This window comes from Alligator sinensis, unplaced genomic scaffold (assembly GCF_000455745.1).
Source record: "Alligator sinensis unplaced genomic scaffold, ASM45574v1 scaffold1299_1, whole genome shotgun sequence".
Lineage (NCBI taxonomy): Eukaryota > Metazoa > Chordata > Crocodylia > Alligatoridae > Alligator > Alligator sinensis.
In genome coordinates, this window is record NW_005842647.1 from 856,710 (window position 1) to 883,679 (window position 26,970).

Here is a 26,970-nt window from a genome sequence, read left to right on the forward strand (position 1 = left end):
CTGATGAATAAGCAGCCATGCACCAAATAGCAGCAGCACTACCAGGATGTGGTGAGGACAGCAGATGGCAATGGTTTCACTCTTGAAAAGCCACATATATCCTATGACATGGTGAGTAGAGTACAGGTCACCATTACATTAAGCCTGCCCAGCCCCAAGCTATGGGTCTCCAAGTCCCCAGTGGCAGAGCAGGTGGAAGAAGATGTTAGAATCTCAGCAGCTGTGAAGGTGGATGAAGGCTGCAGCAGAACGAGAGCCCCAGTTGTCTTGGCCTCCTTGCTATTGGATCCAGGTCCCATTCTGTCAAGAGCCATGTAGAAGCTGATGTGCATCAGCTTCTCCACAACAAAAGAAGTCATGCTCAGACGTCTTCCATGCCAGCACATTACTCAAGCCATTTGGTGACCAGCTAATGGCAACGGGAGCAGGATTGTGAGGTCTGGAAGCTCATAGTCATGAACTGGCACGAAGGCGGAAACTACAACAAAGTCTTCTAGCACTTGGATGAGACAGGAGTGCAATTCAGCAGCTGTAATTGTGACTGAGCAGCCCTCTTCAGGATCCACTCTGCTCACCCCACCTTGGGAGGGGGGTAGAAAAGGTGCCCTAAACAGCTGTCTAATGCAGTATCAGACACGCAGATAAGACAATCATGGAAGACAATCATCCTCGACTGCAAGAGATTGCCGAAGAAGACTAGTTTAGCTTACACTATTCCTTTGTGTTGTTTATCAGGATGGGCAGCCACAGCCAAACAGTAGGATTTTGTTCTGTTTCTGGACACACAGCAACAAATTATTGGCATGCTCTTCCAGTTAGGGTTATAAAGACTATCCAAGCTTGATAGCCTTGCTACAGACTTCTTATGATGCCTTGGCTATAGCATTGAAAATCTGTGTGTGTCTTTGGAAAATGGGATGCTGTGAGGTTGAATATTTGAATGTTAGAAAACACCTTGAAATCCTCAGAGGGAGGGCTCTATATGAGAGGAGGGATATTCAAGTTTTTCTTTTTAGATGAAAATGCCCAGGTATTTCATCCTAAGACGGCTGTTCTTAGTGGTTTAAGAATCTACTCTTGATTTCAATCAATCCCTTCATTTACATTCAAAATAAAAGGTGTTTTTTCAGTTCCTACCCACCTCAGCTGCAATTTCACTAACTTACTGCCATCTCATTGAATATAGCTAGCAGTAGGAGGGAAAGGGGGGGAGAAGGGAGGGAGGAGGAGTGCTGCAAGAGGCATAGACTTCAGACTAATAAAGCTAACTACCTCATTAGCGTAAGATCACCACACTTAATTTAAGGTGCATCTCCTGTTGTTTGTTGTCTGGTAGCTATATTCAATGACAAAGAGTCTGGGATTAGAAATCAGGGAGTTGCTTCTGTCCCGGCTGGATAAAACACAATGAAACGCAGCTCATGCTTCACCTGCATGAAACTGCGGGGAATGTACCATGGGCCAAGTTCTGATATCAGACAGACTGACATACAGGAAAAGGATCTCAGATGCTTTTGATCTACTTTATATAGAGCGTTTGTTCAGCCACAGATTGCTCAGTGTCTTATAGGGGGTGAGGAAAAGTAGCATTAGTCCAGTTTTACAGACAGACACAGTGACTAGCCTGAGATCAATTAGAGCAGGCCAGTGGCAGACCTGGGAACAGAACCCAAATCCCTTGAATCTCAGTGTGATACTCTATCTGTTGGGTTACAATGCCTAATTACTTCCTCATTAGGTAAGCATCAAGGATCTACCTTGCTGATATGGCCCCAGTAGTCACCAAGGACTTAATGTATGTGTCTTGATCATTTGATTATCTCTGCAAGAAAGTTTCATAGCCCCTCCCTCTGCAAGAAATAAGTGGCCATGTGACACAAAGTCAAGTCATGCCTGGTTCTCTGAAGCTTAAAAATTCAACTATACTTTCAAAGCTTTATTTACATCATTAAGATCACTTTGAAACAACAGATCTTACAAAATTGCTGGATTAAATTGCATTTGATTTGAGTTCATGCCACTACCATTGTTTCAGAATGTAGTTAAGACATTTTGTGGTTTAAGACTTGTTTCCATAGCAACAGTAGGGGGTGGGATGGCAAGTAGGTCTTGTATCTTGCATTGCTTTATGAAATGTGACTGTGGCCTCAGGAAATTTAGCCCTAAACAAGGATACTAATGAGCTGACTGGAAAAATAATATAGGTGGCAGGAAAGGAGGAGGAGTAATTTGGAAGTTGGGTAGATAGAAGGTTTGCAGTGACTAGCTCCATGGGACTTAGGATTCAGTCTCAAACATCTTCTTCCGGCCCTCCATGCCAGACTTCTCCTCAATGTTCTTTCTCCAGTCACCCACGTCACGCAGATCCTTCTCCTGTAGATGAGAAAGAAAAGGAAACATGAACGTGCTTGGAATGCTATGCAGTGCTCAAAACCAACTGTCCAGTCTTTAATCAAACCTCCATCCCAGTGGGGCAAAGATAAAGTGCAGTCCCTTGAGCAGGTAGCATGCTTTTCTCACATTCTTAAAGAGAGGAATTCATCCCTGTGCAGAAGGCTAACTCAAGACTTATGCCCAACAACTCTCACTTTAAAGACTGGTGATACTTCAGTGGTGTATAGCCCTAAGGCTTGCTCTTAGCACAGAGACGAAATGCAACCCTTTCAGCCCGGAGTGCTTTCCGTATTGTACATACAGAGGCACCCCCTGCTACAATACATCCACCTCTGAGGTGCGACGAGGCAGCTGTTTAGCAGTGGACAACAACACTGAACAATAGTTTCGGATTGGAAGTAGCTTATCCATCAAGAGGAATACAAGTGGGTTAAACACATTAGTCCACACTGGAAGTAATCAGGATTCTAGAAATATCACAGCTGCAAAGACAACAGGGCCAAGCAAGAATGTGTGGAGGACCCAAGTCTGAGTATTGCAGGTCTAATCCCTGCTAAAACAATCTGAGCTACAGTGGAAGTGTATATCCTTCTCCAACATGGTGGTAGCATTCTATTATCATTAGTAGAGTAAGGTCATTTGATACTAATGTCTAAATCACCCGTGGAAACATCAAAGTGCATTCTGTTAAAATCTTGACATTTGCCTCTTGGTAGTAAAATGTTAGGGCAGTAATATAAACCCAAGCTCTCTTTTACTGCAGAAAAGTACCTGGGGGTTACTGTGGACAATAGGCTGGATATGAGTCAACAGTGTGTCCCTGCTGCCAAGAAGGCTAACAGCATACTGCGCTGCATTAATAGGAGCATTGCCAACAGATTGAGGGAAGTAATTATTTCCCTCTATTCTGCACTGGTGAGGCTACATCTGGAGTTCTATGTCGAGCTTTGGGCCCTCCACTATAGAAAGGATGTGGACAAGTTGGAGAAGGTCCAGCAAAGGGCAACAAAAATAGTGAGGGGGATAGGGCACATGGCTTATGAGGAGAGGCTGAGGGAACTGGACTTATTTAGTCTGTGGAAGAGAAGACAGAGGGGGGATTTGATAGCAGCCTTTAACTGCCTGAAGGGTGGTTCCAAAGAGGATGGAGCTAGACTGTTCTCAGTGGTGGCAGATCACAGAACAAGGAACTATGATCTCAAGTTGCAGCAAAGAAAGTTTAGGTTGGATATTAGAAAAAGCTTTCACCTTAAGAGTGTGCTGAAGCACTGGAATGTGTTTACCTAGAGAGGTGATGGACTGTCTATCCCTGGAGGTTTTTAAAGCCTGGTTTGACAAAGCCCTGGCTGGGATAATCTAGTTGGGGATGGTCCTGCTTTGGGCAAGGGGTTGGACTAGATGACCTCCTGAGGTACCTTCCAACCCTCATTTTTTATGATTCTATAAATGGCTTCAAGCCTCTGACATTATATAACATCATGACAGCTGGGAGAACTCATAGATGGAAAGATCACATGCAGGGGAGGCAGAGAAATGACCATGTCACAGAGACAGGACTACTCTCAGAGTGTTAGAAAAGACTGACCCAAACCACTGAGGAGGGTTGAGGAAGTCATAGCTTGCATGGTAGAAACACAGAATGCCAATGACTGATATTCCTGCCTTTTCTGAGAAGCCAGTGTTTTTTGTCAGACATCCCTGGTCAAGTTATGTTACAAGACCCCCTCTGAGCCCAATCCAGAAGGGATTTGAGTCTGTTATCCCCTGGCAGTCAGCTCAAACTCTTTAACTCAAGATATACTGATTCATATTTTCATCTCTTTAGCCTCCTGTTCACTGCCAGTACATCATCCAAGATGGTGACTGCCATCCCAACATACAGGAGAACATGATTTCCCACTAATAATGACCGACTTCAGTAACCATGACAGATGTAGTGTGTTACCTTCTCAGTGTCCTCCTTCTTGACTTGCTTCAGGTTGGCTCTAAGTTCCATATTGACCTTGTGCTTGGAGCCCAGCAGGGCGCGCAGCATAGCGTCAGCAGACATGCGGACCCTACGCAGGGGTGGCCTCTTGAACTTGCCTCTCAGGTCAAATAGTTTCTGGCTCAAGTCTTCAAGCTATGGAGAAAAAGAGAGAAAATGGTATTGCGGTGGGAAAAGGAGAGGGGAGAGGTCAATGATGTGGTGAGATGGAGGTACAGCAATGGGAGCAAGGACAGAGGGGACACCAAAGTGCATGTAGTGAAGGGTGTGATGGGAAGGGTGCACCACCACTAAAGGCAAATGATGGGTTCAGCAAAACACAGGAAGTATTAACAACTGAGTTGCTTGGGGGGGCTGGCAGGTACAGATGAAGTTTAGTAGGGGTACAGAGAGGAGATACTCATGCTATAGAGAGCAGAGCTCAAACCTGAGCACACTCCACAGACCTCCGCATCATCAGAGACGAGGCTGCTAAGGGAAGCTTACCTCCTTCTTAGTCTTCTGTAGCTTAACCTCTATGTCATATCTTTCCTCATCCACCACTTCTACCTTATTATGAAGCTTTTTGCACAGTTCCTAGGGAGAAACAAGGAAGGGGATGAAGCATCAGGAAATACACAAACTTGTCTTTTCCTTCTCCCCTAAGAGATATTCTCTCCTGGTAGCTCTAGCTATGCAACTGGGGTGGGCCATCACTGAATGAATCTGGAACCCTAGGTCAGTGGATCTTGAAATGTAGTCAGTGAATCACAAGCCACTTCCTGGTCTCTTTTCTGTCTGCTTCATGGACTTCCAGCAGCACTGCATGACAGAGTCCAACTTACCCCACCTGTGCATTTTCCTGGCACAGAAGAGTCTCCAGGCAGCTCCTAACCACTCAAGCTAGTTGCATGCCATCGCATTCTCCCCCAGCTTAGCAGACTTGTCCTGGCCCCATGGCAATTCTAGGCTGGTCCACAGTCCACCCACACTGGGAATCAGTAGCCTAACAACCAGGGAACCCAAAAAGCTGCTCTGCAATTTTACCAGTTTGCAATCCAATGTGCAAATATAGTACTGGGAAAAGCCTCAGTACCCACTTCCAAGGGCAGGAAAAGTACTCATTTAGTGACAGATTATGTTCTTCACCAAGTGCAGAGAATTTTAGATGTCTTAGCATGGAGTCTTTGGAAGAACCTGGACAAGTCCTTAGTTCACCCCCCGAAAGAAAAATTGCACTGGGACAAAAGGATCTACTGAATCCATGCAATTTAGTATAACTGCAATTTGGAAAGTCCCCCAAAAAGTCAAGCTGGTGCCTCACGTGTGTGTTTATGATTGGAACTACTGGAGCTAGGCAAGCTTAGTGAGGTTCCTCTCCAGAAGTTGTCTGGGTATATTCAGAGGCAACCAGCTGGCTGCCGAAACTTAAAGAAGCAACAAATACAACAAATAGTTTATTTCTGGATGCATACGTTGTCATCTTTACTTTGTGGGGAAGACAAAATGTCAGCCTCTCACTTAAAGAGCCAAGACTTTTCCTTTCATCAGCTACCATGCTAGAAGTAGAGCAGATGGGTCATAACCTCTAGGGAGGATGTTAGCTGATACAAGGGATTCACACTCACACTGTCCCTCTCGTACTGATAAGCTGGAGTGGTATCCCTGTTAACTGGGGTCACAAGATGCTGAAAAGCACTGGTGTAAGAAAATGGACAGTGTCAGTGTGGGCTGGAGGATCTGAATCAGTAGGATAAGGGACACCCCAACCGTTTTTTGCTTTCAGAGAAGAGGGTAGGGAAGAGACTAGGCTCTTACCTGTAGTTCTTGCATGGAGTGTGGCAGCGACAAAGAAGGACAGTGTTCAGCAAGGTAATTGGCCTTTTCTGATGCTTTAGCTGCTGTTTCTTTTTCTAACTCTTGGGCAGCAATCTGGAGCATAACACTCTATGGGACAGAAAGGAAGGAACTCTGGTTACCTCTCTAAGGGATCTTGTAGCTACTCCAGGCTCAGCCTCTCAGTTGGAAACTTGAAAGGGAAGATAATAGAAGTGCTGACCACAGAGGGGTCATGGATGCTTCCAGACCATCCTGCTGCTAGCAGGGATTACTTGCTCTAAAAGATGGCATAGAAGAACTAGCTGTGGGGAGCACATGGCTCCTTCAGTACCAGAGGCCCTGTTACAGATGCTGGAGGAAGACTGGCTGTTGAGAAGTATCAGGTAACACCTGTCCCAACCATTCCTTAAATAGGTGTCAGCCAAGAGCAAGAACTCCTGGCTGTGCTGATCCCATCAGGAGACATGTAGGGAATGGAGTAGGAGCACTGATGCTGGGGATCTCTTGGATTTTGGAATCTGAGCTCTGGGTGACAGGGAAAAGGGGCAAGGAATGATGGCTTGCTCAAAACAGGAAGGCAGGACAGTTATAGATCAAGCACATACCTTCAGATGCTGCCGACGGGCAGTGGCGGCCCTCCTCTTTTTCTAGAAATGGGAAGAAGGAAAGAAAAATGCAGGTTACAACATCCTTCCTCCCTTCTTTCCCACCCCCATACAACCCCAATGAATTTTTAGATTCTGTGTCCCTGCCCACAAGGTAGCTCAGATTGGAAAGCACTAGGGACAAGAAAAGAAGAACTGGGCCCACAATACAACAAACGGCATTCAGGATCAATCCCCTACCACTCCGTGAAAGAAGCCCACCCTACACTTCAGTGATGACTCCCATAGCCAGCAGACCTTACAAGGTTGCTGTGATGCATATTGGCCAGTGAAGCTCAGCACAGAGATTTTTGCTGACCCTAAGCGCTGCCCACCCTCCACATCCAAAAATCATGAATCAAACCTGAAAACCCATCAAGAGGTTGGTTTAGAAAATGATCTGGTTTGCTTGAAGGTGGAAAGACAAATTAAAGGGACCCCAAACACTTTAGCATTTTGGTTTTTGAGGTTAGTGTCACATTTTCTTGCTTTCTTCTTCATGGATGGTAGATTTTTGGGGGAGGGAGGGGTTGGGAGGGTTAGATAGTAACTGAGTTTTTCTTATAGTTCTGCATATCCAGGAGCTGAAGCGGGGACATTAAGGTCACCAATTACCACAAGAGTCACAATACAAGCTCAGTTTGTCTAAACATAGTCAAGGACCTATGGACAGAGTACATGAGGAAAAAACTTGCTGGGTGGCTTTGGAACTAAGTTCAGCTTCCAACCCATCCTAGGTCTGTCAGTTCATAGTATTTCTATTTGCAGTTGTTGGGGCACTGAGAAGGCAGGGCTGTGGGATGTAGAGATTTGTCACTGCAGGGAAATATCCACAGCAATTGGGCCATGTGGGCTGGGAGGCAGCTATTTTCACACACCAAGGGGGAGGATGTGAGCAGCAAAGCTGTGGGAGGTAGAACAAAGCCAGGCTTGTGGCTGGCTCCACTACTTTGTTCTGTCCGCGTGGGGTGAGATTCATTGTTGTAGGAGTGAGAAAAGCATTGGTGCCAGGGGACTGGGACAGCCAGATCCATCACTTCAAGGGGAGGAGCAAGGGGATGTGGAAGCTAGAAGGCAAGATGCAGGTGTGAAATAAAGGGCATGGACAACTTCTCGGCAGCACATCTACTTCCTGTGCACTGAGCTGACCTCTGAGCCAGCTCCTCACCTGCACTTAGGGCTTCCACTCTAGCAACCTATAATTTGGCCAGCATGGATCATGACATTAATAGGAAAACACAGGGATTGCTCTAGAAAACAAAAAAATGGGGCCACCATCCTGCACCAGTCAACACCTTAAGGCCACAGAAGAAAATGAAAATCCCTTTCTCATAATGCATTTGGTGAACCGGCAATGCTGTCAATAAGAAAGCCCACTGGGAAATGTAAATGTCTTTTCTATCTTGCCAAGCACCAAAACTTTTATGTGTTTCCAGGATGGCCTATTTTCTGCTGGAAATGTGACAGACTAATCCAGGCTTCCAGTGCTCATGGGGGGATGGGCCAGTAAGAGCCATTCTCTGATTTATAAAAGTCACAAGCTCTATCCCAGAATGCAGTTGTTCCCTGAACATTTCACTCAAGAAAGTGAGTATGTATAAGAGTGGCTGGGGCAGGGGAAACACACATGCTCGCATTTTGATATGCACATGGGAAGAAGCATCCAGATGTTCCAGCAGTGTTACACAGGGGAGAGGAGAATATGAATCTATAGACTGGCAGATAAGCATTTACACTTCTATCACAGCTTTCAGCTTGAAGAAGTACAGAGGTCTCCACAGAACAGAATGCATAAAAAGCTCTTCCCCTCAGAAGTAATGCAGCCACCTCTGAGTTGAAACAGCAGCAACCTAGCTGCACACAACATGAGACAAAAATTAGGAAGTGAATATCCTACATGACTGAAATAGCAGAGGGGATGGGGAGGGCTGAGCAGTGTGGATCATAACAACTTCAGTGGCAATTTGACCAGGATGTCAGTGCTAACCTCCTTTCCCAATGATTGTCATTATTTTCTTTTAATACTCTGGACCCACATCCTTACATGATTTCAATGAGACTGTTGCTTAAGCAATAATGGAGTGTAACCCTGGTCAGGCACTCAAGAGATATGATCTCATGAGCAATATGGTCCCTAGATTTTGTTTCTCAGCTGAAAGAGGACACTTCTAGCAGCCTGGTGCCCACCTTGACCTGTCTTAGAGCATTGGCTTCAAAAGGCTCTCAAGCCACCTGTCAGATTGTCAACCCATACCGTTAGTGCCTGGTTTCCCATAGAGTTCTTCCCTGTTCAAGTAATAACAGGGTCCACCTTCTACAGCTTGCATCTGGTATGATTTGAGGCAACGCAGAGCAACTCACCAAGAGGTAATTCTAGGTAATGCTTGCAGGACCTACAACAAGTCTTGTTGCTAATTGCTCTGGCTCCTATATTGACTAGTGAGACGTCCATCCTGGAACTGATTCTGAACAGCTCAGGGATGGGATTTCACCAGGTACAAAAATAGGAACAAGTGGTTCTGAACTTTTCTGAGAGGATGGGTGTCTTTCCAAGGTGATCCCACCTGTCCCTCTCCCCGGGCTACATGGCAATAAACAAGCCTGGTTGGGATTCTCTACACTCGTGTACCCCATTAAAATCCTAAGAAGCTATTCCCAACCTTGGCATAGGTGAGTGAAGCATGATGCTAGGGCTTGTACAGGCCTGATCCTGTTCAGACTGAGGTCACAGGGAGTTTTTAAGTGCGCAACCATTGATTGTGCAAACCTGAAAGTGGGTCAGACAGCATCACCTTCAGAAAGGGGGTTGGACAGGGGTTTGTCAATGGCAAACTAAGGAATAAACAGGAAGCACAACAGCTATCTCAACTGGAGAGGTTGTATCACCACAACAATTCCTATCCCTTTAATTCCTCTGTTGCCATAGGACCTATCCAGCCATGGACCACAAACACCTACCCACTGGGCTGTTGGTGACAGCTTCACTTTGCAGTCAGTTTGCAAAGTAAGAATAATCTTGGAAAAAAATCTAACCCTCAAGCTAAGACCAATAAACATGGCCTCCCTCCAGCTACCCTCCCCAAAAAGATTTCTTCCTGCTTTTATGCCCTTGGACCCTTGTCCTTAGAAACTCTTTTACTACAAGAAGTTTGTTGGGGCAAGTTTGCTGTGGACAGGTCCCCTGCAGGAGCTGGTCTTTCTAACAAGGTACCATGAAGCTAGGTGCATTGCCATTCCTATTGAACATTACTAAGAGAAAAATCCCAGAGAGAAAGAAACTTACTTCTTCACTGCTCAGGGAGAAAGAGACAGAAGAAAAGGGAGGGAGGGAAGAAAAAGAAACAAGAGATTAGCATCATAATAAAAAACAAGGAATTTTGAAACAAAAAATCTTCACCTAACAACTAAATAGGAAACAAGATCTATGAACTTACTCAGACATCTTGGTTTAGTTGGTTATGAACCTGCAATTTAAAAAAAAAAAAAGATGTAAAATAATTATTTATATTAAACGTGAATTTCTTGGTTGTTTGTACATGTAGTTCTATCAGAAAAGAGGAATTGGTTTGTTCCTATTCCCCAACTTCCCTAATTTCTTGTCACACGGGGAACTAGCCGCAGCTTGTGGCTGGCCGCCAATTATGTCCTCACCCTCCCTTCCCCCTCCACAACCTGAAAGTGCAGCACCGGGGGCTTTTTGACTGGACAAAATCCCCATGGGCAGACAACAATTCAAAGTATCTCTCTGTTGAGACAATTTTTGCAGACAAGGGGAATCGAGTCCCCAGGAATCCCTTCTCTTGGTGCCTTTCGCATAAGGAACGTGCCACTTTATACTAAATTCCTTAGAATACTCCTAGGTTCAATTCCATGCACTGCCATAGCTTCCAATGTGTAACATGGAGCAAGTCACTTAGTGGTGCCTCAGTTCCCTATCCAAAAATGGGCATAACAGCACTGGCCAACTTCAGGGGGCATGTTGTCAGACTAGATGCACTGAAGAGACACTCGGATACTATCATAATGGGGCTAGGTAAGAACCACAGACAGGTAGATAAGGTCAAGGCAGCCTATGTTCCTTTCCTATGCATAGCATCTTGTACAATGCCAGCTGTTGGTGCTGGCACAACACAAATGATATAGTAACAGACCTCAAAGCCATGACTGTGTTGGCAGAGCAAAGGTACAGGAGGATTCCCTCATGCAGTTTCCTGAATTGCCACTCAGAATGGAAGTTACAGGTATATATTGCCCCCACAGCAGGGAACGTAGTGTAACACATTGGCATGATCTCACTTTAACTGTAATTTTTGTATAGATATATTTAAAAGAATTGACTGGTTGATTTGTTTTCCCTATTTTTATTTAACAATGTGAAATCTGAAGGGTGCCTGTTTGGGCTGGGAAGGACACTAAAGAGTTACCGATAATTCAGGCAAGGGGAAAAAAGAGATGGGAGTCCCAGAGAGGAGGTGCAGAAAGCACCACCAATCTGCCGAAGGAAACTTTATCTTGGGATATGTGAGGGGGCCAACACATAGCCAGGGAGAAAGTGCTTCTAAAAATGGTCAAGGGATGCTTACAAGGAGCTGCAGCTGTCTCCTTGGGCTGCCACCATTCTCACTCACAGTCCAAAGGACTTGCGGAGGTCAAGGCACAGCAGTGGCAACCACAGGTGGCAAAGCTACAGCTGAGGGACTTGGCATCTGTGGAACGCGGGTTATTTTTAAACAAACTTCACCCTGCTCAGTTTAATTCCAGTGATGTGGCCAGTGCAAAGAAAGCCAAGCAGTGAGACTTTCCCATTCCCTTCTTGTGTCTAAAAATATTAGCATCTGCTCCCAGCAGCCTTATGTTGCCTACTTAACAAAATCAAGCAAGCAAATTCAAGAATCAGTTGGTTATGGTAAATCATAGTCTCTGCTTTGGGACAAAAGTTATTGCCTATGCTTCAAAAACGTCCATGCTCTGCAGGCATGGTTGGAGTGGAAGAATCTCAAAGGGCCAGATCATCAGCTGGTGTAAATTGGTATAGCCAATGGAATTATGTTGATCTATGCATAATAGAGGTTTTCATTTGAAGAGCCTTGAGAATTAGATCCAAGGTCAGCCTTAAGGAGCATGGCTGTTTCCTTTTACTTAATTACACGGGGGGACATAGAAACAAACAGATAGATAAGCAGAAATGATGGTTGCAGATGCAATCTGTAAGCACAACACACTAGAGAGGACAGATCAAGCTAAGGGACATAGATACTGTTTCTAGCTCAGGGTCAAAACTCCTCCCACGCACACCCCAGCTGAGCAGAAATAGCCCAGACCCATCAGCACGTCTCCCACAAACTCAGGAAAGCAAACTCCATTCCCCCAAAATCCTGTCACAGCAAGGCAGGTCAGCAAGAGGCATGCGAAGGGCTCACCTAAGTCCCAAGGAGAAAACCAGACAGCACGGATGGAAAGACAGGACTGACTGGCAAGCCGCAGGCAGCTGGCTCAGTAATGAGGTATAAATGGGCTTCTCCGATGGCTCAGCAGAAAATCCACCTTCTCTTTAAGGGCATGGAGACCTCCTCAGACCAATGATGTTCAAGGCTCCAGAAATGCAGAGCACCTCCCTTGGCTGGAGCAGTCGACCCAGGCAGTGTTCAAGGCATCTCAGAGAAGAGAGGAGCTGGGCTGCATCATGGAGTCATCATGGGGGAGCGTGATGGAGGCTCACAGCTTTACAGTGGTGGTGGAGAGAGGTTGGGTGGCCTCTGAGACCCTACCTGTGCCAGGTCACCAGGAATGATGCTCAGGCCAAACACCCCTGGCAGGGAGTATGACAAGGTGGTTCTAGGTAAAGCTAACTCAGGTCTCTCTAGGAAGCACTACAGCATCATGTAAACATCCCTTTAGCTGAAGAAAGAAGCATGCTGTTCACACTCCCCTCTGCCATGTTCTCTTCTGCCCCATGCTGCTGTAGCATGCAGAGGAGAGGAACCGGAGCAAGCCACACCTTTAATATGTTTCCTTGAACTTAAATATCAGAAGTTCACCCAAGCCTACAGGCCCATTGGGCGAGCATAGTTAAGACACACCAGTGTCAATAGGTGCTCCACCAACCCTGAATAACCAGGTACCTGGGCGAGTGGAGGGTGACTTTGGCTTGGCTTTGGGGCAAGGCTCAAACCATAGTAAGGTGCCTTATCTGCTCTGCCGTCATGCACCTGCACTTATACATCACATGGTCAAAATCCACCACTTCAATTCCCTCTGAAAGGGACACATAAGTAGCATGTTTAGAAACAAACTGGAGCCCTAGTAGCAAATGGCTTTTTCCCCAGTCTAGAAGTAACATTTTCAGTGAAAAAACTGTCTTGTGAGGCATGGCTGGGAGGGGCCCTGGGAAGCAAGAGAGGTCTATGACTTTATAAGCAATGTATCACCATCATCCAGGACCAGCACTTGGCTGGTGGAAAAGAAAAGACAACTCTTCCTTTACAGCTTTGTCACCCAGGAAAAAAACCATGGTCCAAACCGTGCCAAGAATGAAGGAATACAAGGTCTTGCAGCTGTTCTGAAGGTGCGTGGGGCTGCTTGTAATACCAGGCTGAGTTCCCTCATATATTCTCTGTGTATGGACATATATACCCCTACCCAGTACAAAGAGCCTTCAAGGAGACCCAGTCCATGCAGCAGACCATCTACTGACAGCTTATGGTTAGGGGCAGTTTGCAGCACAGTATGATGGAGCCATTGCTGGCTTTCTCTCCAGCCGATTTGCTGCAGGCATCTCATTGGAGGCATTTCAGAGATGACAGTGAACATGGCAGGAGAATTTGACTGCAGTGGGGCTAACAAAGAGATGGGACGGAAATGATCAGATACTGAGGTGAAATCCTGTTACCAGTGAAGTCAAGAACAAAGCTCCTCCTCGGGACAACGGGGCCAGGATTTTACCCCTCCACATTTAGCACATTTTATCCATCACTCTCCAGACACTTCTCAAAGGAAGGTCTGAGCTGTCTTAGTCTTTCAAGCAGAGGAACAGATGCTAAGCACTTCACCCAAGCTCACCCAGCAAAGATTACAAAGCTAGGCCAGACTGTCACTTCCGGACCCTCTAACCGACCTAGGCTTCCCCTGGCTTCCTGCTGTTTCAGGGTTGATTAGACTCGGGGCTGCAAACCACTAAAATAAATAGGGCTTTCGCTGTCAGCAACAGGCTCAGTGCTGCAAGCTTTCTCAGCATCAAGACAGCCACAGTCACCAATGTTTGCTGTGCTGTAGAGGAACAGAAAGTATTCTGCATGGTTACTAAGGGAAATGTCTTGCCCTATTAGCAAACGGCATGTGCTTCAGTCTGGACGGGACATTTTCTATGGAAAAACAAGGAACCATCTTGAGGCATGGGTGGGAGTGGGGCTGAAAGACAAGAAACATTTGTGGCTTTAAGTAACATATCACTATCATTCAGGACAAGACCCTTGGCTGGCGTGAAAAAAAAGATCAGGAAGACTCCACTGAAATCAAAAGTGTAATGCTAATTTGTAGCAGCTGAGGATCTCATCCAAGGGCTGTAAATCTATTGTGGGGCTCTTGGAAATACATGGCAACAATATTAGCCTTATCAGAAGTCTGCTGACCATGAGAAGGGAAGGAGATGGACCCCTGTTATTGCTGGCCAGAAAATTGCCTGGGTAAGCAGAAGGGTAAAGTCTAGAATTATTAGCTCTGTGAGGATGACCTTTGCACCGGTTGTGCATACCCAGAAGTGGGTGAGCATACAGTTGTACTCAGATCCCTGGGGACTATCCTCAGCATGGGACAGGAACAGCATTGAGAAACCAGGGGAGTTGCCTCTGCCTCATGAACAAGCTGTTGAGGGCAAAGATCCTGGCAGTGCCTCCTCCAGAACATGGAGGCCATCTTTAGCATGGAGTGGGGTTAACATCAGTAGACTTTAAGGTATGCCATGTGTTCAGTTGGTTAAACTAAGACACTGTTGCAAAGTTGTTCTTTTGCTTCATTTCATACTATCTGCTCTTTTCCAGCTGCAGTTCCTTTAATCTTACATGAGGAAACTTGCTCGTCCTTGTAGCTCTGTTAAAAAACGTTGGTTGGGAAGTCATTTTTCAGAGAAGAGGAAGATTCTTTCCTCTACTACTGTTCCTATTACAGTAGCACCTAAGAACCTCAGTTAAGGATCAGGGCCTGATTTGAGCTAGGCCATGGGCAGACAGGGAACAAAGGAGATTATCCCTGAGACCTGATCTTCATTCCATTGCACAGGCAATGCACTAAGGATGGCTACTAGCTTTACTGTTCTGTTAAATATAAAATATCACACCAGGACTCCATGCAAACTCTGCTACCTGCCAGTAAAGCAGCAACAGTCACACGAACACAGACATGTATGACAAATGTGGTTTTCATGTTGCCTGGGTCATGTTAGGAAGGTGACATCTTTGCGCCATCTGCTGGCAAAGCAGTAGCATCGGTGCTGAGATGTACTCCCCCTGCCTCACCCTCTCTTTCTCGTGGGATTGGCCCTCAGTCATCGGAGTGAGAAGAGCAGAACTGATGGTTTTGGTCTAATGGCCAAGCTGAACATTGTGATTCATGCTGCCTCCTGAAACCTTGCAATAACTGGCACCTTCCCAAACCACCTGCAGCAGCCTGCACAGCTCAGCCTGGCTCTGCTTTACAGAGAGAAGTGAAAGAAATACACATCTCATTGAAAGACAGAGTTTTTAACAACACCTTCTTGATTTATCACGTCTTGACTTGTATGTGAATGTTGACGATGGAGAGGCTGCTGGACTTCTCTTAAGATGCTGTGAAGTGGGGCCTGTGTACAAGTCAGTCTTCTAATGGACTTACTTTTCTACCCCCAATTTTGGCATCAAAGCCCTTTGTCTTGACGATGCAATAAGCTATGGCTGACAATCTTAAATTAGCTCCTCTTACTGCTTCTTCCCATCTGGCCAATCCTTGTCCCACTGAAGTTTGTGGAAGTTTTCATTACCTTCCCCAGAAGCAGAATCTCTTCTCTAACTACCCAAGGTTTCACTTGGTGCCTGTTACTGTAGTATCCAAATTGCTTATCCCAGGTGTCAAACTCATCAGGCTGGATGAGTGGCATTGACCACAGGCCAGACAAATGGTACAAGACTGGCCCTGCAGGCCATATAGGGCCCATACACTCCCCACATGCTGGATCCTGCCCAAACAGTGCCTGCTCTGGGACCTATGCTGTACATGGTATCTCCCTAGCAGGTCCAGGGCAGAAGCCATATGCAGCACAGGTCCTGGACTGGCTGAAGCAAGCACAACATGCTGTGTGGTCCTGCACTGGCTGGGGCAGGTGCTGTATGAGACACAGTCCTGGCTGATTGGCACCACAGATGGCACAGGTCCCTGACTGGCCAGTGTTGGTGCATCATGCTGCATGGATCCCAGAGCGGGCACTACATACGGCTTGTGTCTGGGCTGGCCAGGCTAGGCACCGTGTACAGCTCATGTCCCAGGCTCTGCATGTGGGTCCTGTCCAGCACATGCCATGTGTGGCTTGTGGGTCAGCTCTGGACCCAGGAGCAGCACTGGAAGCTGGATGATGGCACTCAGAGCTACAGTGAGGCCTAGGTCCTACTCCCATAGAAATTATCCAAAGCCTTAACAGGAGATTCACTGCGGAGCAGTTGTGGAGCAAGCAACTGAACCCAGGTGTCTTAAACTGAGGTTAGCACATAAACTGCTGGTCCCCCTTCTTCCTAGCATCAGACCCCTCCATTAAGTCATCAGTTTTTCTATGCTAGGATTATTCTAATCCCACTTCCCATTTGTGCCGCTCCATCACCGGTAGTGGTGAGAGGAGCACTTGGTGTAGACAGGCCATCCATGCCTTACTCAGCTCAGAGCAGGCTAGAGACCAATGGCTGAAGATGTTCCCCAGGCTGGGACACCTGAATTCCATCTACATCACACTGTATTACATCAGTCTATGCCAGTGGTTTTCAACCTGTGGTCTGCAGACCCCTGGGGGTTTGCAGATGATGTCTAAGGCAGAGGTTGTAAATCAGGAGTATGCATACCCCCAGGGGTACTTAGAAAGGCTGTCGGGGGTATGCACAGGTGGGCGGGGACAAAGTGCACCCCATGGTGCAGCAGTGGCGTCTTCCCTAATGCGTTCCCGTACTTTGCTTCTTCTGGTGGGGAGGGGCATGCAGAGTGCTGCCAGCTGCATGCAGCACACCATGGTGCCTCCCTGCCCCTCACCTCAGCTCGCTCTCTGCACCCACTCCCAGGTGCAGGGCCAGGGGGGCGAGGGCAGTGGTGCCCCTCTGCGGGCTGAACGCATGTCACCCAACCAGCCAGGGGGTGAGACTCGCATGCGGCGGCCGCCACCGCCACCACCCTATGCTGCTGCCGTCCCCCACGCTACTTCCCTGCAGCCGATCGCATATGCAGCTCCGTGGGCTGCTGACATGACTCGCAGCTCGCCTCTCAGCAGCCTGCAAAGCCGCACATGAAACCAGCTGCAGGAAAGTGGTGTAGAACGCGGCAGCAGTGATGGTGGTGTGGGGTGGTGGCAACCACTGCACATGAGCCCTGCCCCCCTTCCACCTGCCAGCCAGCTGGGTGCCACAAAAGAGCAGCACCGCCCTGGCCCTGCTCCTGGGAGTGGGCACAAAGACTCACTCCCAACCCTCATTCTCGATCTGCCCCCACCCCCCAGCCCCTTCCCTCTCTCGCCACGCCCCTTCCCCCCACACACACATACCTGCTGTGTGTGTGCATCTCCATGCGTCTGTCTGCATGTGTGCGCGCGTCTGCGTCTCCATCTGTGTGTCTCTGTATGTATGTGTCTCTGCCTGCATGTGTGTGTCTATCCCCTACCCGCTTGGCCACAGCAGGTACATGGCATCGCACCACCCTTGGGGCAGCAGGGTGCAGAGTTCAGCCTGAAGCAGCAGCTGCTTCTGCCCCACGCACAGATCTGGGGGGCACATGCCCCCCCACACATCCACTGGGGTGCATGCAGCAGCAGGAACTGCTCCCCTTCCCCACACCTCCTGGACGAACTGCTCTCACAGCTCAGGCCCACACTACCCCGGCTATGCAGCACCTTCTTCTGCTCCTGCCCCAGCTCCAGCCCCATCCCGTCCCTCACCACAAGGGCCCTCAATCTTCCCCCTCCCTCCCCCCATTAAAACCAAGCAAAAAATATAAAGTGGTACATGAGCTGAAACTTTGAGGCAAAAGGAGTACACGTGTTAAAGAAAGTTGAAAACTCCTGATCTAAGGGATCTGCAAAAGATGACTGTGATCAATCAAAAGTATGTGAATACCCATGCTGACAATTCAACAGGGTCCGCACCTCCATGCAAAATTTTTTAGGGGTCCGCAAATGAAAAATGTTTGAAAACCACTGCTCTGCACTAATGTCCCAGCATGGCTACCAACACTGGAAACTAACTGGCTGCAGTGCAACTGTGCGGAAAATGAAGAAAAATGGTAGCACAGACAAGACTTAAGTGAGGTCACCTGATTACTATAGAGGATCCCAGTATCTCCAGGAAAGCAAGGAGAATTTTGGGGAAGTCTGCCCCAGCTGCAGAAGGCTGGCTTGCAGTGATACTGTGTTAGGAACAAAAAGGGGCAGAAATGAGGAGGTAGCAATAGCAGAACCAACTCTAAATACGTGGTTTCCTTTTACCTAAGCCAGGCTCTTAGCAAAGATGTTAACATCAACCACACAAACCACATTCTCCCTGTATAAACAAATCTTTATTAACATCTCCAAAGACTCTATAGCAATTTCTTCAGCTAAGAACATTTGTGCTGTGTGCAGAACTACCCCATTTCAGAAACTGACTGCATACAGATCCCGTGCAGACATCAGGTCAACCCAATGCATTCCTACACTGCAGGAGGATACTTTTTCTGCACCACCCATAGCACCTCAAGGATCCATGTGTATACTACACGCCAAGAGTGCCTTGCATCTTGGCCAAGCCATAAAAGCAATACAAGAGTCTGGGTATATAGCACAGGAATAGACTTTTAATTAAAAATATAAAGAGAGTTTTGTTACCATGTTGCATCTTCAAACATTGGCTTGAAAGGATAAGGAGGACTGAGGTCATAGAAACGGATTTTCCCATTACTTCAATGTTTTAAATCAGGGATTCTCAACCTTTTTAGACTCAAGGTACCCCTCCATAACTTTTGCAAACTACAAATATTGATTTATTTATTATAGGACTTATCTGCTCAAAAAAGGGCCAGGAAGGAGGAGCAGCAGCCAGAAGGGAAGAGCCTGCTCTGCTGTTTGTTGGGGGAGAAAGTGCAGCTAGAAGGGAGAGCCCATATTTATATCCTCAAACTTATTTAACTTATCTGGTCTTTAGCAGTGAGGACAAAGAAGGCCCTCACAGGTCATCAACCTCTGTGCAGGTTTCCTCCTTAAAAAAAGACAGCCTGAAGTGTGTGGTGGAACCCTAAGATGCTCTGGATATATAAAACAACACTCAAACTTGAATCCAAATACAAGCTGTAAATCCAACAAGCATCAGAATAAAACAGACAACTGATCAGAAACCAACACTGTTCAAATCTGAGAAATTCTGGCACCAGAAAAAGCAAGTGCTTGCCAAAGTCTGAACAAGGAGAAGTTTGTTGAACCTTGCTGAAAACATAAGGGAACTCCAAGCAGGTCCTTTCAAAGAGGAGCTTTACTCCAAGTTACTGGTGAAGTCACCAACTACCAAAAGAGACAAAAGCCAACCTAACAAAAAATAGATAGATGAATTTTTAGGAACCACATTTCATTTCTGTGGAGCTGCTGAAGGTATGTTGCACCTCCAGAATAACAGATATACCACAGGAATTCAGGGTGGACATGACAGAGGCTCCAAGAAGATCTCAGTCCTGGCTCTACCAGTCTGAGACTCAAACCAGGATAAGACCTAGAGATACACCTCTGTCGCCCAATCCAGTAGGTCTGATAATGGCATTGATAAACCAGGTGCTGGGGAATTCACATGCAAATGTTGCTGGGAGTGGTGGGAAGTTAGGCTGACTGGCACACATTAGGAAATCACCCGTTGCTATTGCTATAACCCTTCTCTTCCTGTCCTTAAGCCTACTGATTACCTCATCTTCTGCATCCTATCTTATCTACTCTTTAGGGGACAGAGCCTGTATCTTCTACCTGTCCCATAAAGCACTTCACACACTCTAGGCACTTAACTTGGGGTCATATAGTAAGATCAATGAGGCACCATAGGACACTCTTGTGACATCTTTCATAGCCTGAGGGAAGCCTGTCTGCCTGCCTACACAATTCCAGCACCAGAACTGAGCCCTGTTTTCAAGTCTAGCACATCTCATCGACCAGAACTATGTATCCACCCCGCCTAGTACTGTTGGGAGGTTTTGCTCTGGGAGTGGGATGATGCCTTCTGCAAGAACCTGGACTTCCTGAGGAATAGAGAGTATGGTCTTTAAAAAGGTCTACTCAAGATCACCAAGCAAACCTGTGTCCTACCTCCGTCTAATTTACAGAATCACCTCATGGCTAGGCGCACCGACTTCAGGATCTTATTGGCACACAGGCCCACTGGCCTCTCATGAGACTCTCTCTTCATCCCCCGCATTGTCCCCATCCAGAATTACTGGAGAAGTGTTTCCCTGAGAGATCTCCCTCCTCACAATCCATTTCTGCTCACTATGGCTACTGGAGGTCCCGCCAGGGATGGTCACAGCTTCTGAAACCCATCTCAGCAGTATCCTCTAACAATATCCCACAGCTACTGTCATCCCATTAAGTGAGAAGACATTTAAGCTATATATTTATTTTTGGTTCCACTTCAGGGCTAGTAACAGGTAATACAACATTTCCCTAGCTTGACTGTCCTCTTACGTCCAAGCCATCTTCCTGGACAAGGACTGCTTCAAGCACTCTACGTCAACATCACCAGGCTGCAGGGACCTTTCCAGACCCACCAGCAAATTTTGATGGCACTCACGGATGTTCAGGGGATACCTGGCCCTCACAAACTCATAGGCTGCCATCAGTCTCATTTTGTGCTTCACCATCAGGTACTGGATGACACATGTAGGGGCTAGAGAGTAACCATCCGTGCAGTGGATCAGAACTCGCTTCCTCTTCTCCAGTGAGGCATCAATGCATTCATTGATGTCTTGGAAGCAGGACTCTGTCAGGACAGGATATTTCCCATCCAGAAGTCCTTGGATATCCACCTTCAGGCGGGACCAGCTGTGCCTAAGTCCTCCTCGATTGCATGTGCATGGGATGATGTTCAGGCTGTGGTTGCTGGGCAGGTTGCTCATGTCAATGATGCTATCTATATTATTCTTACACAGTGCCCGTCCACTGTAGGCTGCATTAAGGTTCCCCAAGTAGATGCAGTCCATCACCCTGGCAATGACAGGCTCTGAAAAGTGAAAGTACTCTGGTTCTTCTGGCTTCGGGCTACCAGGAACCGTGGATTTTGGACTCACCCTCCAGACATAGCTGCAAGCTTTCTTGGAGCCAGAGAAGGCCAGAGGGTTGGAATCTGCCTCGGAGCTGTTGTTCCAAGATGGTGACGGAAACAGGAAGAACTGGCTGGAGGACTTGGCCTTGGGGAGCTGTTCTACTGGACTGGGCATGGCAGACTGTGCTGGGGAACTGGACCTAGAGACACAGAAGAGGGATGCCCGCTCCAGGGAGCCTGTGCTGCTGGCTGCCCCTCCACTGTGAGCCTGCTCCATCTGCAAGACAAGAAGTAACTGGTGTGACTAACAGCCCTCTGGTGGCAGCTGGGCCAGCAGTTGAGCAGGCCTGGGACACCAAAACAGGAACATGTTACATGAAAGGCCCCAAAAGATTCAAATGCTACCAGTCCCAATAATGGGAATTGCCCCACCTCCCTGACACCAAAGATCTAACATGCCACAAATAGGCCCAAGTCACTCCTCACCTGAGCCTGCAGACCCTTCCGCCAGTCCCGTGATGCCAGGCTGTCATATTGTCCATCCCCATCTGATGAGAGTGACAAGCAGAGCGTCCGATGTGTCCTGACAGGCAGCTGGGGCACAGAGGCCACGTTCCTTGGCCTCTGTTCAAGTGCTTCATTCCTGTTCATCATTAAGTTTGGACAGGAGCCTGTAGGAACAGAACAATCCTCCTAGACATGGCTCTCATTATAAATATCTGCCTTGTACAGAGACAGGGCTCCAAGCATCTTAATGAGCCTATTCTGTAGGAGGAGACAATTCCTCTTAGTGTGCTGCCATTAGTGCACTGCAACTCATCGAGACAAGTTGGACCCAGTCATAAGGGCATTGAAGCTGAAGGCAGAGAGGGACTCAGCAGAGCTACAGACAAACCTTTCAGTTTGTTTCTCAATGCACTCGCTGTTTCCCCATCTCTACATAGCTCAATATTTTGCTATTGTGCCCATAAGCCCATTTGTATCCAGAATGTCTTTTAGTGTGTGTTTGCTGGCTCCCTGCTACTCTGATCTGCAAAGAGCACAGCACTTAGTGCTATTATTGTGCAGGGTGCTGTGTATATGAGAGCACTAGCATTCATCTCTAGTCTCAGAGGCCTTAGAAAGGCTCCATGAGCCAGAACACAGTACCAACAGGCTTCCTCTGCCTCTAGCACTGAAAAGGTAATAAGTCCAGCCAAGAAAACAATGTCACTCTTCCCATCCCAGGCAAACCAAAAGAGGTAAAGTGAAGGGAAGCAGGGCCACAGATGACATACACAAGGATATGTGTATCACACCCCCTCCCATTCCCTCCATCTCACTGTGACTAACCTGATTATGCTAATGCAGTCAGGTTTCATTTTCCATTTGGGAAGAGGGCTGGGAGTCAGGGAAGGAGCAGCCTTTGGAACCGCTAGTAGTTGAGAGGCTGAAGTTCAGAGAGTCACTCAGAGGCAGGATTAGAAGCCTCAGTTTTCTAGCTTATAGCCCTAGGGTCAGATTTTAGCTCATTAAGAAGTTGGATTTTCTTCTTTTATAGTAAGCTCTTTTAATATAGGGCTCCTCGGAAAGCAAGCACAAAAAATCCCTCTCCAACACAGAAACAGCTTTTCTAGTCCATGACCCTAAGAAGCCTGGATCATGAAACCAAGCATCTAACATCTCCTCCCTGGTACCAATCTGTGATCCCAAATGAGATTTTAAGAGACTGATGGATCAGGAAGGGGAACCCTCAGAAATTCCCAGGGACAACCTGGATCTTCTTACAGGAGTACTAAAGACCCAACCCAGACTGTACATGTTTGTGCAGATACTTGTATGTGCCTGGGAATAAGAAGTAGACTCTGCTTCAGAAACCTCTTGTTCTAGAAGACGAGCGCCTGAACAGAACATGTAGGAAGTCCAGACTGAGGCAAGAGGCCTGTCTCCACCCACACTAAATCAAAGCCTACAAGGCTCATCACACTATTAATAAACAGCAATAGCAGGTCAATTATTAACCTCAGAAGCCTCCCCTATCACCTTTAAATTGTGGGCAATAGCTCATCGCAGTTCCACCAGAAACTCCTAAGCCAGTCATTTCCCTGCTAACAAGAGGTCACACCACATTTGTTTGTCAGAGGTAATCTTTTTACTTCATGCCAGTTTTCCCAGATCCTATGGAACTACAGAAGCCAGATTTAATAACAGGCAGAAGCTTTGCATAGTTTATAGGACCAGGGCTACCATTAAGGCAGTGAAACCAAGCCACTGCATAGCCACCTCAAGAGGAACAAGGGCCCTTTTACATTAAGAGCCATGAAACTGCCCAATACTGATGTCCCAATACTGAACCCACTACCAAGCCTTTGCACAGGGATCCCAAAAGGCAAACCTTTTCATGCTTCCATCCATACCCACCTGTGCAGCACTGGGAAAGAGCCTTGGATGAGGACAGCTGCAAGGAGATGGGCATCTTAAAGGTCTTCTGAAGGTGTTTTGCAATTAAGCCTGGAAACAGAAGGGGAAATGTAAATCAAGAAGGGCACAGCCAAAGCTTTAGAGCATACTGCCTAGTATCCTTCAGTACAGACCCATATGGCAACTACTCACGAGCAACCCGTCATGGCTGCTATTACTAAACATCATCCAAATAGGCAGAGGACACCTTGTTAAGCCACTTGCTCTGCTAGCTGGCACTGAAATCCAGAGTGCAGAAGCCTCTAACTCGGAGCTTCTCAACCAGGTGCCACACCACCCTGGGGTGCTGCCAGATCCTTTTAAAGGGTACTGCAAGGTGCCACACAATATTGGTACCATCCGGTGTGCACACACCTACACATGATGCTTAAGATAAAACCCAGAGATTTCAAATTGGAATCCACACTGTCAAAAACCTTCCAACCTGCTGTGGTCTTTCTGGGTTCTTTGCAACAGGAGAAATGCTTTATTATTTTTCCATAGTCAACAAACAAGTGAAAGCTAAGAGCTAGCCTTTTCCAATGGGCGCTTTAAGTCTAAAAAGGTGCAGAACGACTGCTCTAGCTAGTGATGGCTTGGCAACCTGTCTCCACCATGAGTAGGGCTTAGGAGACCAAGGGCACACAACTACAGAGCTTGTTGAGTCAATTCTTCAAGGAGCAGACATACCATTTCCCTACTCAGAGAGACCTTAAGATAATCAGGCTTGTATCAAGTTTATTCAATAACTTAACAGTTCCAGCAGCCCTAGAGCAATGCTTGTTTGTTCTGGAGTCCCTTTCCCAAAGCAGACATTTAAGCCACTGCCAGTTTCTAGCTAAACTCCCCATTTAACCATTTTAGAAACACAATCAAGGTCAGAGGCCTGCCAAGCCTGGTACTAGTATGGGTAAGGCACGTGGCTTCTGCCATCAGTAGCACACACAAGGGAGTGAAGAGGCTGGCAACACATCTACCTCTGACTCACCACCATGAACAACCAGGTACCCAATTTACAAGAAGCCTTCAGCACAAGTCCACATGAAGACTCAAATTGATGTCTCCTGGAGCTGAGATACTTTAACTGCTCTGTCACCAGCATGGCTTTTCAGACAATCTTAGTGCCTGTCCTGAGGCCAGGAAACATAACTTCCACTCCATCCAAGGCAGATCCCTTTATGCCTAATATTTCAAGGGCTCAGAACAGCAACAGATCACAGACATCAGGTATGATGCATTTCATCCCTGCTGGGCCTGGGCATACCAAGATAGGAGCGCCAGTACGGTCTTAAAGAAAAGTGCCCCCTTGGTGTCCCCATGGCTGTTCTGAGCTTTGACTGTCTTACCACCATATGGCCATGTCTCCCACTGCTGTCACAGAAGTCACATGTGTTGGAAGTTACATGTGGGCAGAACACAAAAACCAAGTAGTCTTGGGCAACTCTGAGGGGAGTACCTTCCCTATAAAGCCAAATCTTGAACTTATCATATGCCCTAAACCCTCTGGTGAACAATGTCTTCAAAGACTGCAGGACAGAGCTCTGAACATAACTTTTTCTGGCCTTTGTGAATATGAGGAATACTCCTTACTGTATCCAAATTGGAAGCTCCCAACCAGTTATAACACTAAAGCCAAAACTGTCTAATGGAGTGATGTCCCTACATCAAACTTAGGCACCTACCTACATATCAAGGAACTGGTTTTTTTAGGCGTTGAGCAGTTACAGCACCCAACATCAACAAAAAGTGCTCAGACCTTCTACAAGGCCAGGATCCAGGACCCCGTCTCCCCACTCCAGAGTCATGCTAATCAATTTACACCACGGTAGCCTCCTACCTACACACACTTAGGCCACGTTTCTGCTTTTGTGGTTACTTTTACTGCCCTGAGTAATGCTTCCAAAGTCCATGGGACTAATCATGGTACTTCAACTTAAGTATAAATTGAACTGCCTCACATCTACATGCATGAGTGACTGGTGCCTCCTGAACCTGGGGGGCACCCGCAGAAGCCGTCGACGGTGGTGGTCCTGTCAGGGGGGCACCAGCCCTACTGGCAGCATTAGTGTCGGCCATCTGGGAGGCACTGGCCCTGTCAGGGGGGCACATGCACCCCCTACCAGTCACCTATGTCTACATGGTATAAGGTAGTTCTGTGCTGACATACATGACACTGAATTCACACAAACCCCCTTCCACACTGAAACAACAGCAGCCACAATCATGTGACTGGGCCTGAAGCCTGCTTCTCCTCTCTCACTTACCTGTTACCCCGTTCTTCTTTGGGTTACACTTTTTGTCTGGAAGCTTGCAAGTAAACAGATCCCTGCACGGCTCCACCAATGACTCCATGGTGCTCATGCCTGAAATACAAGAAATAAGAGGCTGAGACATGCAGCCTGACTGCCCACCTTTCACAGTGGAAGATCTAGTTGGCTAAAAGGCAGAAGAACCAGGCTACCCATCCACAGACCCAATGTGAGGTTTTCTTCTAAGGGAATGAATTGAAGCCATGTGTAAAAAGGAGACAGACTCGATGCTTGCAAAACTGGAAACCAGGTATGAATCCCTCCCAGATCCGAAACACCTAAGTTTTTGGAAGCCAGGAACATAACAGCACAAGAACATAAGAGTTGCCATTTACTGGGTCAGAGTATTGTGGCCCAGTATCCTGTGTCGCACAGCGGCAGAGAGTGGATGCTGAAAGGGTGAAAACAGAGTCTGACCATCTTTTCTCTCTGGTGAGCTGGAAGCTTCTGGTGAAGACAGCTCTACTTCTCCTCGAAAGAGATCAGTGCCTAAAGAGTTGCACGCCTCTAGGAATCTGATTCCAAACAGGGAATCAACTTTGTCTCCCCTTGCATTTTACCACCACGGGACTGGCGTTTAGGCACAAGGAGGGATGGACTCATGGTTCATTCTGCTGGCTCACACCGGGCCCAATCCACCCCTTCAAACATCATCCAAGGCCCTGAGCCTGGCACTAGAAGCAGGAGAGAATTTTTCGTGTTGCAATCCAAATCAGCCAAATCAAGTCCAAATCCATGAGTCAGTCCAGAACCATCAGTAAGTGGCCCTGCTACTGACAAACATTCTCCACCCCACCTGGGCCTTCAATGTTCCCAAATCCTTTGGCGGGCATCCTACGTGCAGGGCCAAGCCAAGAGGCTCGGGGGTCAGATGCCCCCGAGTTTTGCTTGCC

The 26,970-nt window shown here is 47.2% G+C and overlaps 2 protein-coding genes across 5 annotated transcripts in view; both read right to left on the bottom strand.

The window, feature by feature from the left end:
• Positions 1-1,882: 1,882 nt before the first annotated feature.
• TNNI2 (troponin I2, fast skeletal type) lies at positions 1,883-12,384 on the bottom strand. The gene is made up of 8 exons (XM_006033654.2): positions 12,264-12,384; positions 10,278-10,307; positions 10,127-10,133; positions 6,805-6,846; positions 6,179-6,307; positions 4,868-4,957; positions 4,340-4,516; positions 1,883-2,373 (listed from the first exon to the last, which is right to left on the bottom strand). The coding sequence occupies exons 2-8, from the start codon at positions 10,283-10,285 to the stop codon at positions 2,278-2,280; spliced, it is 549 nt and encodes a 182-aa protein (XP_006033716.1). The 5' UTR covers positions 10,286-10,307; positions 12,264-12,384; the 3' UTR covers positions 1,883-2,277.
• Positions 12,385-18,575: 6,191 nt separating this feature from the next.
• LOC106722767 overlaps positions 18,576-26,970 on the bottom strand; it is a 34,300-nt gene continuing 25,905 nt past the window's right edge. For 2 of the 4 annotated variants that reach the window (XM_025215520.1, XM_025215519.1), the window contains exons 2-5: positions 26,033-26,131; positions 23,730-23,819; positions 21,816-22,000; positions 18,576-21,606 (exon numbers count right to left, since the gene is read on the bottom strand). In XM_025215520.1, the coding sequence (XP_025071305.1) occupies positions 20,749-21,606; positions 21,816-22,000; positions 23,730-23,819; positions 26,033-26,129 (1,230 nt within the window). In that variant the 5' untranslated portion in view covers positions 26,130-26,131 and the 3' untranslated portion in view covers positions 18,576-20,748. Of the gene's footprint in view, positions 21,607-21,815; positions 22,001-22,661; positions 22,820-23,729; positions 23,820-26,032; positions 26,132-26,970 lie in introns of those variants that run through there. The other 2 variants (XM_025215522.1, XM_014524666.2) reach the window with 2 other exon arrangements.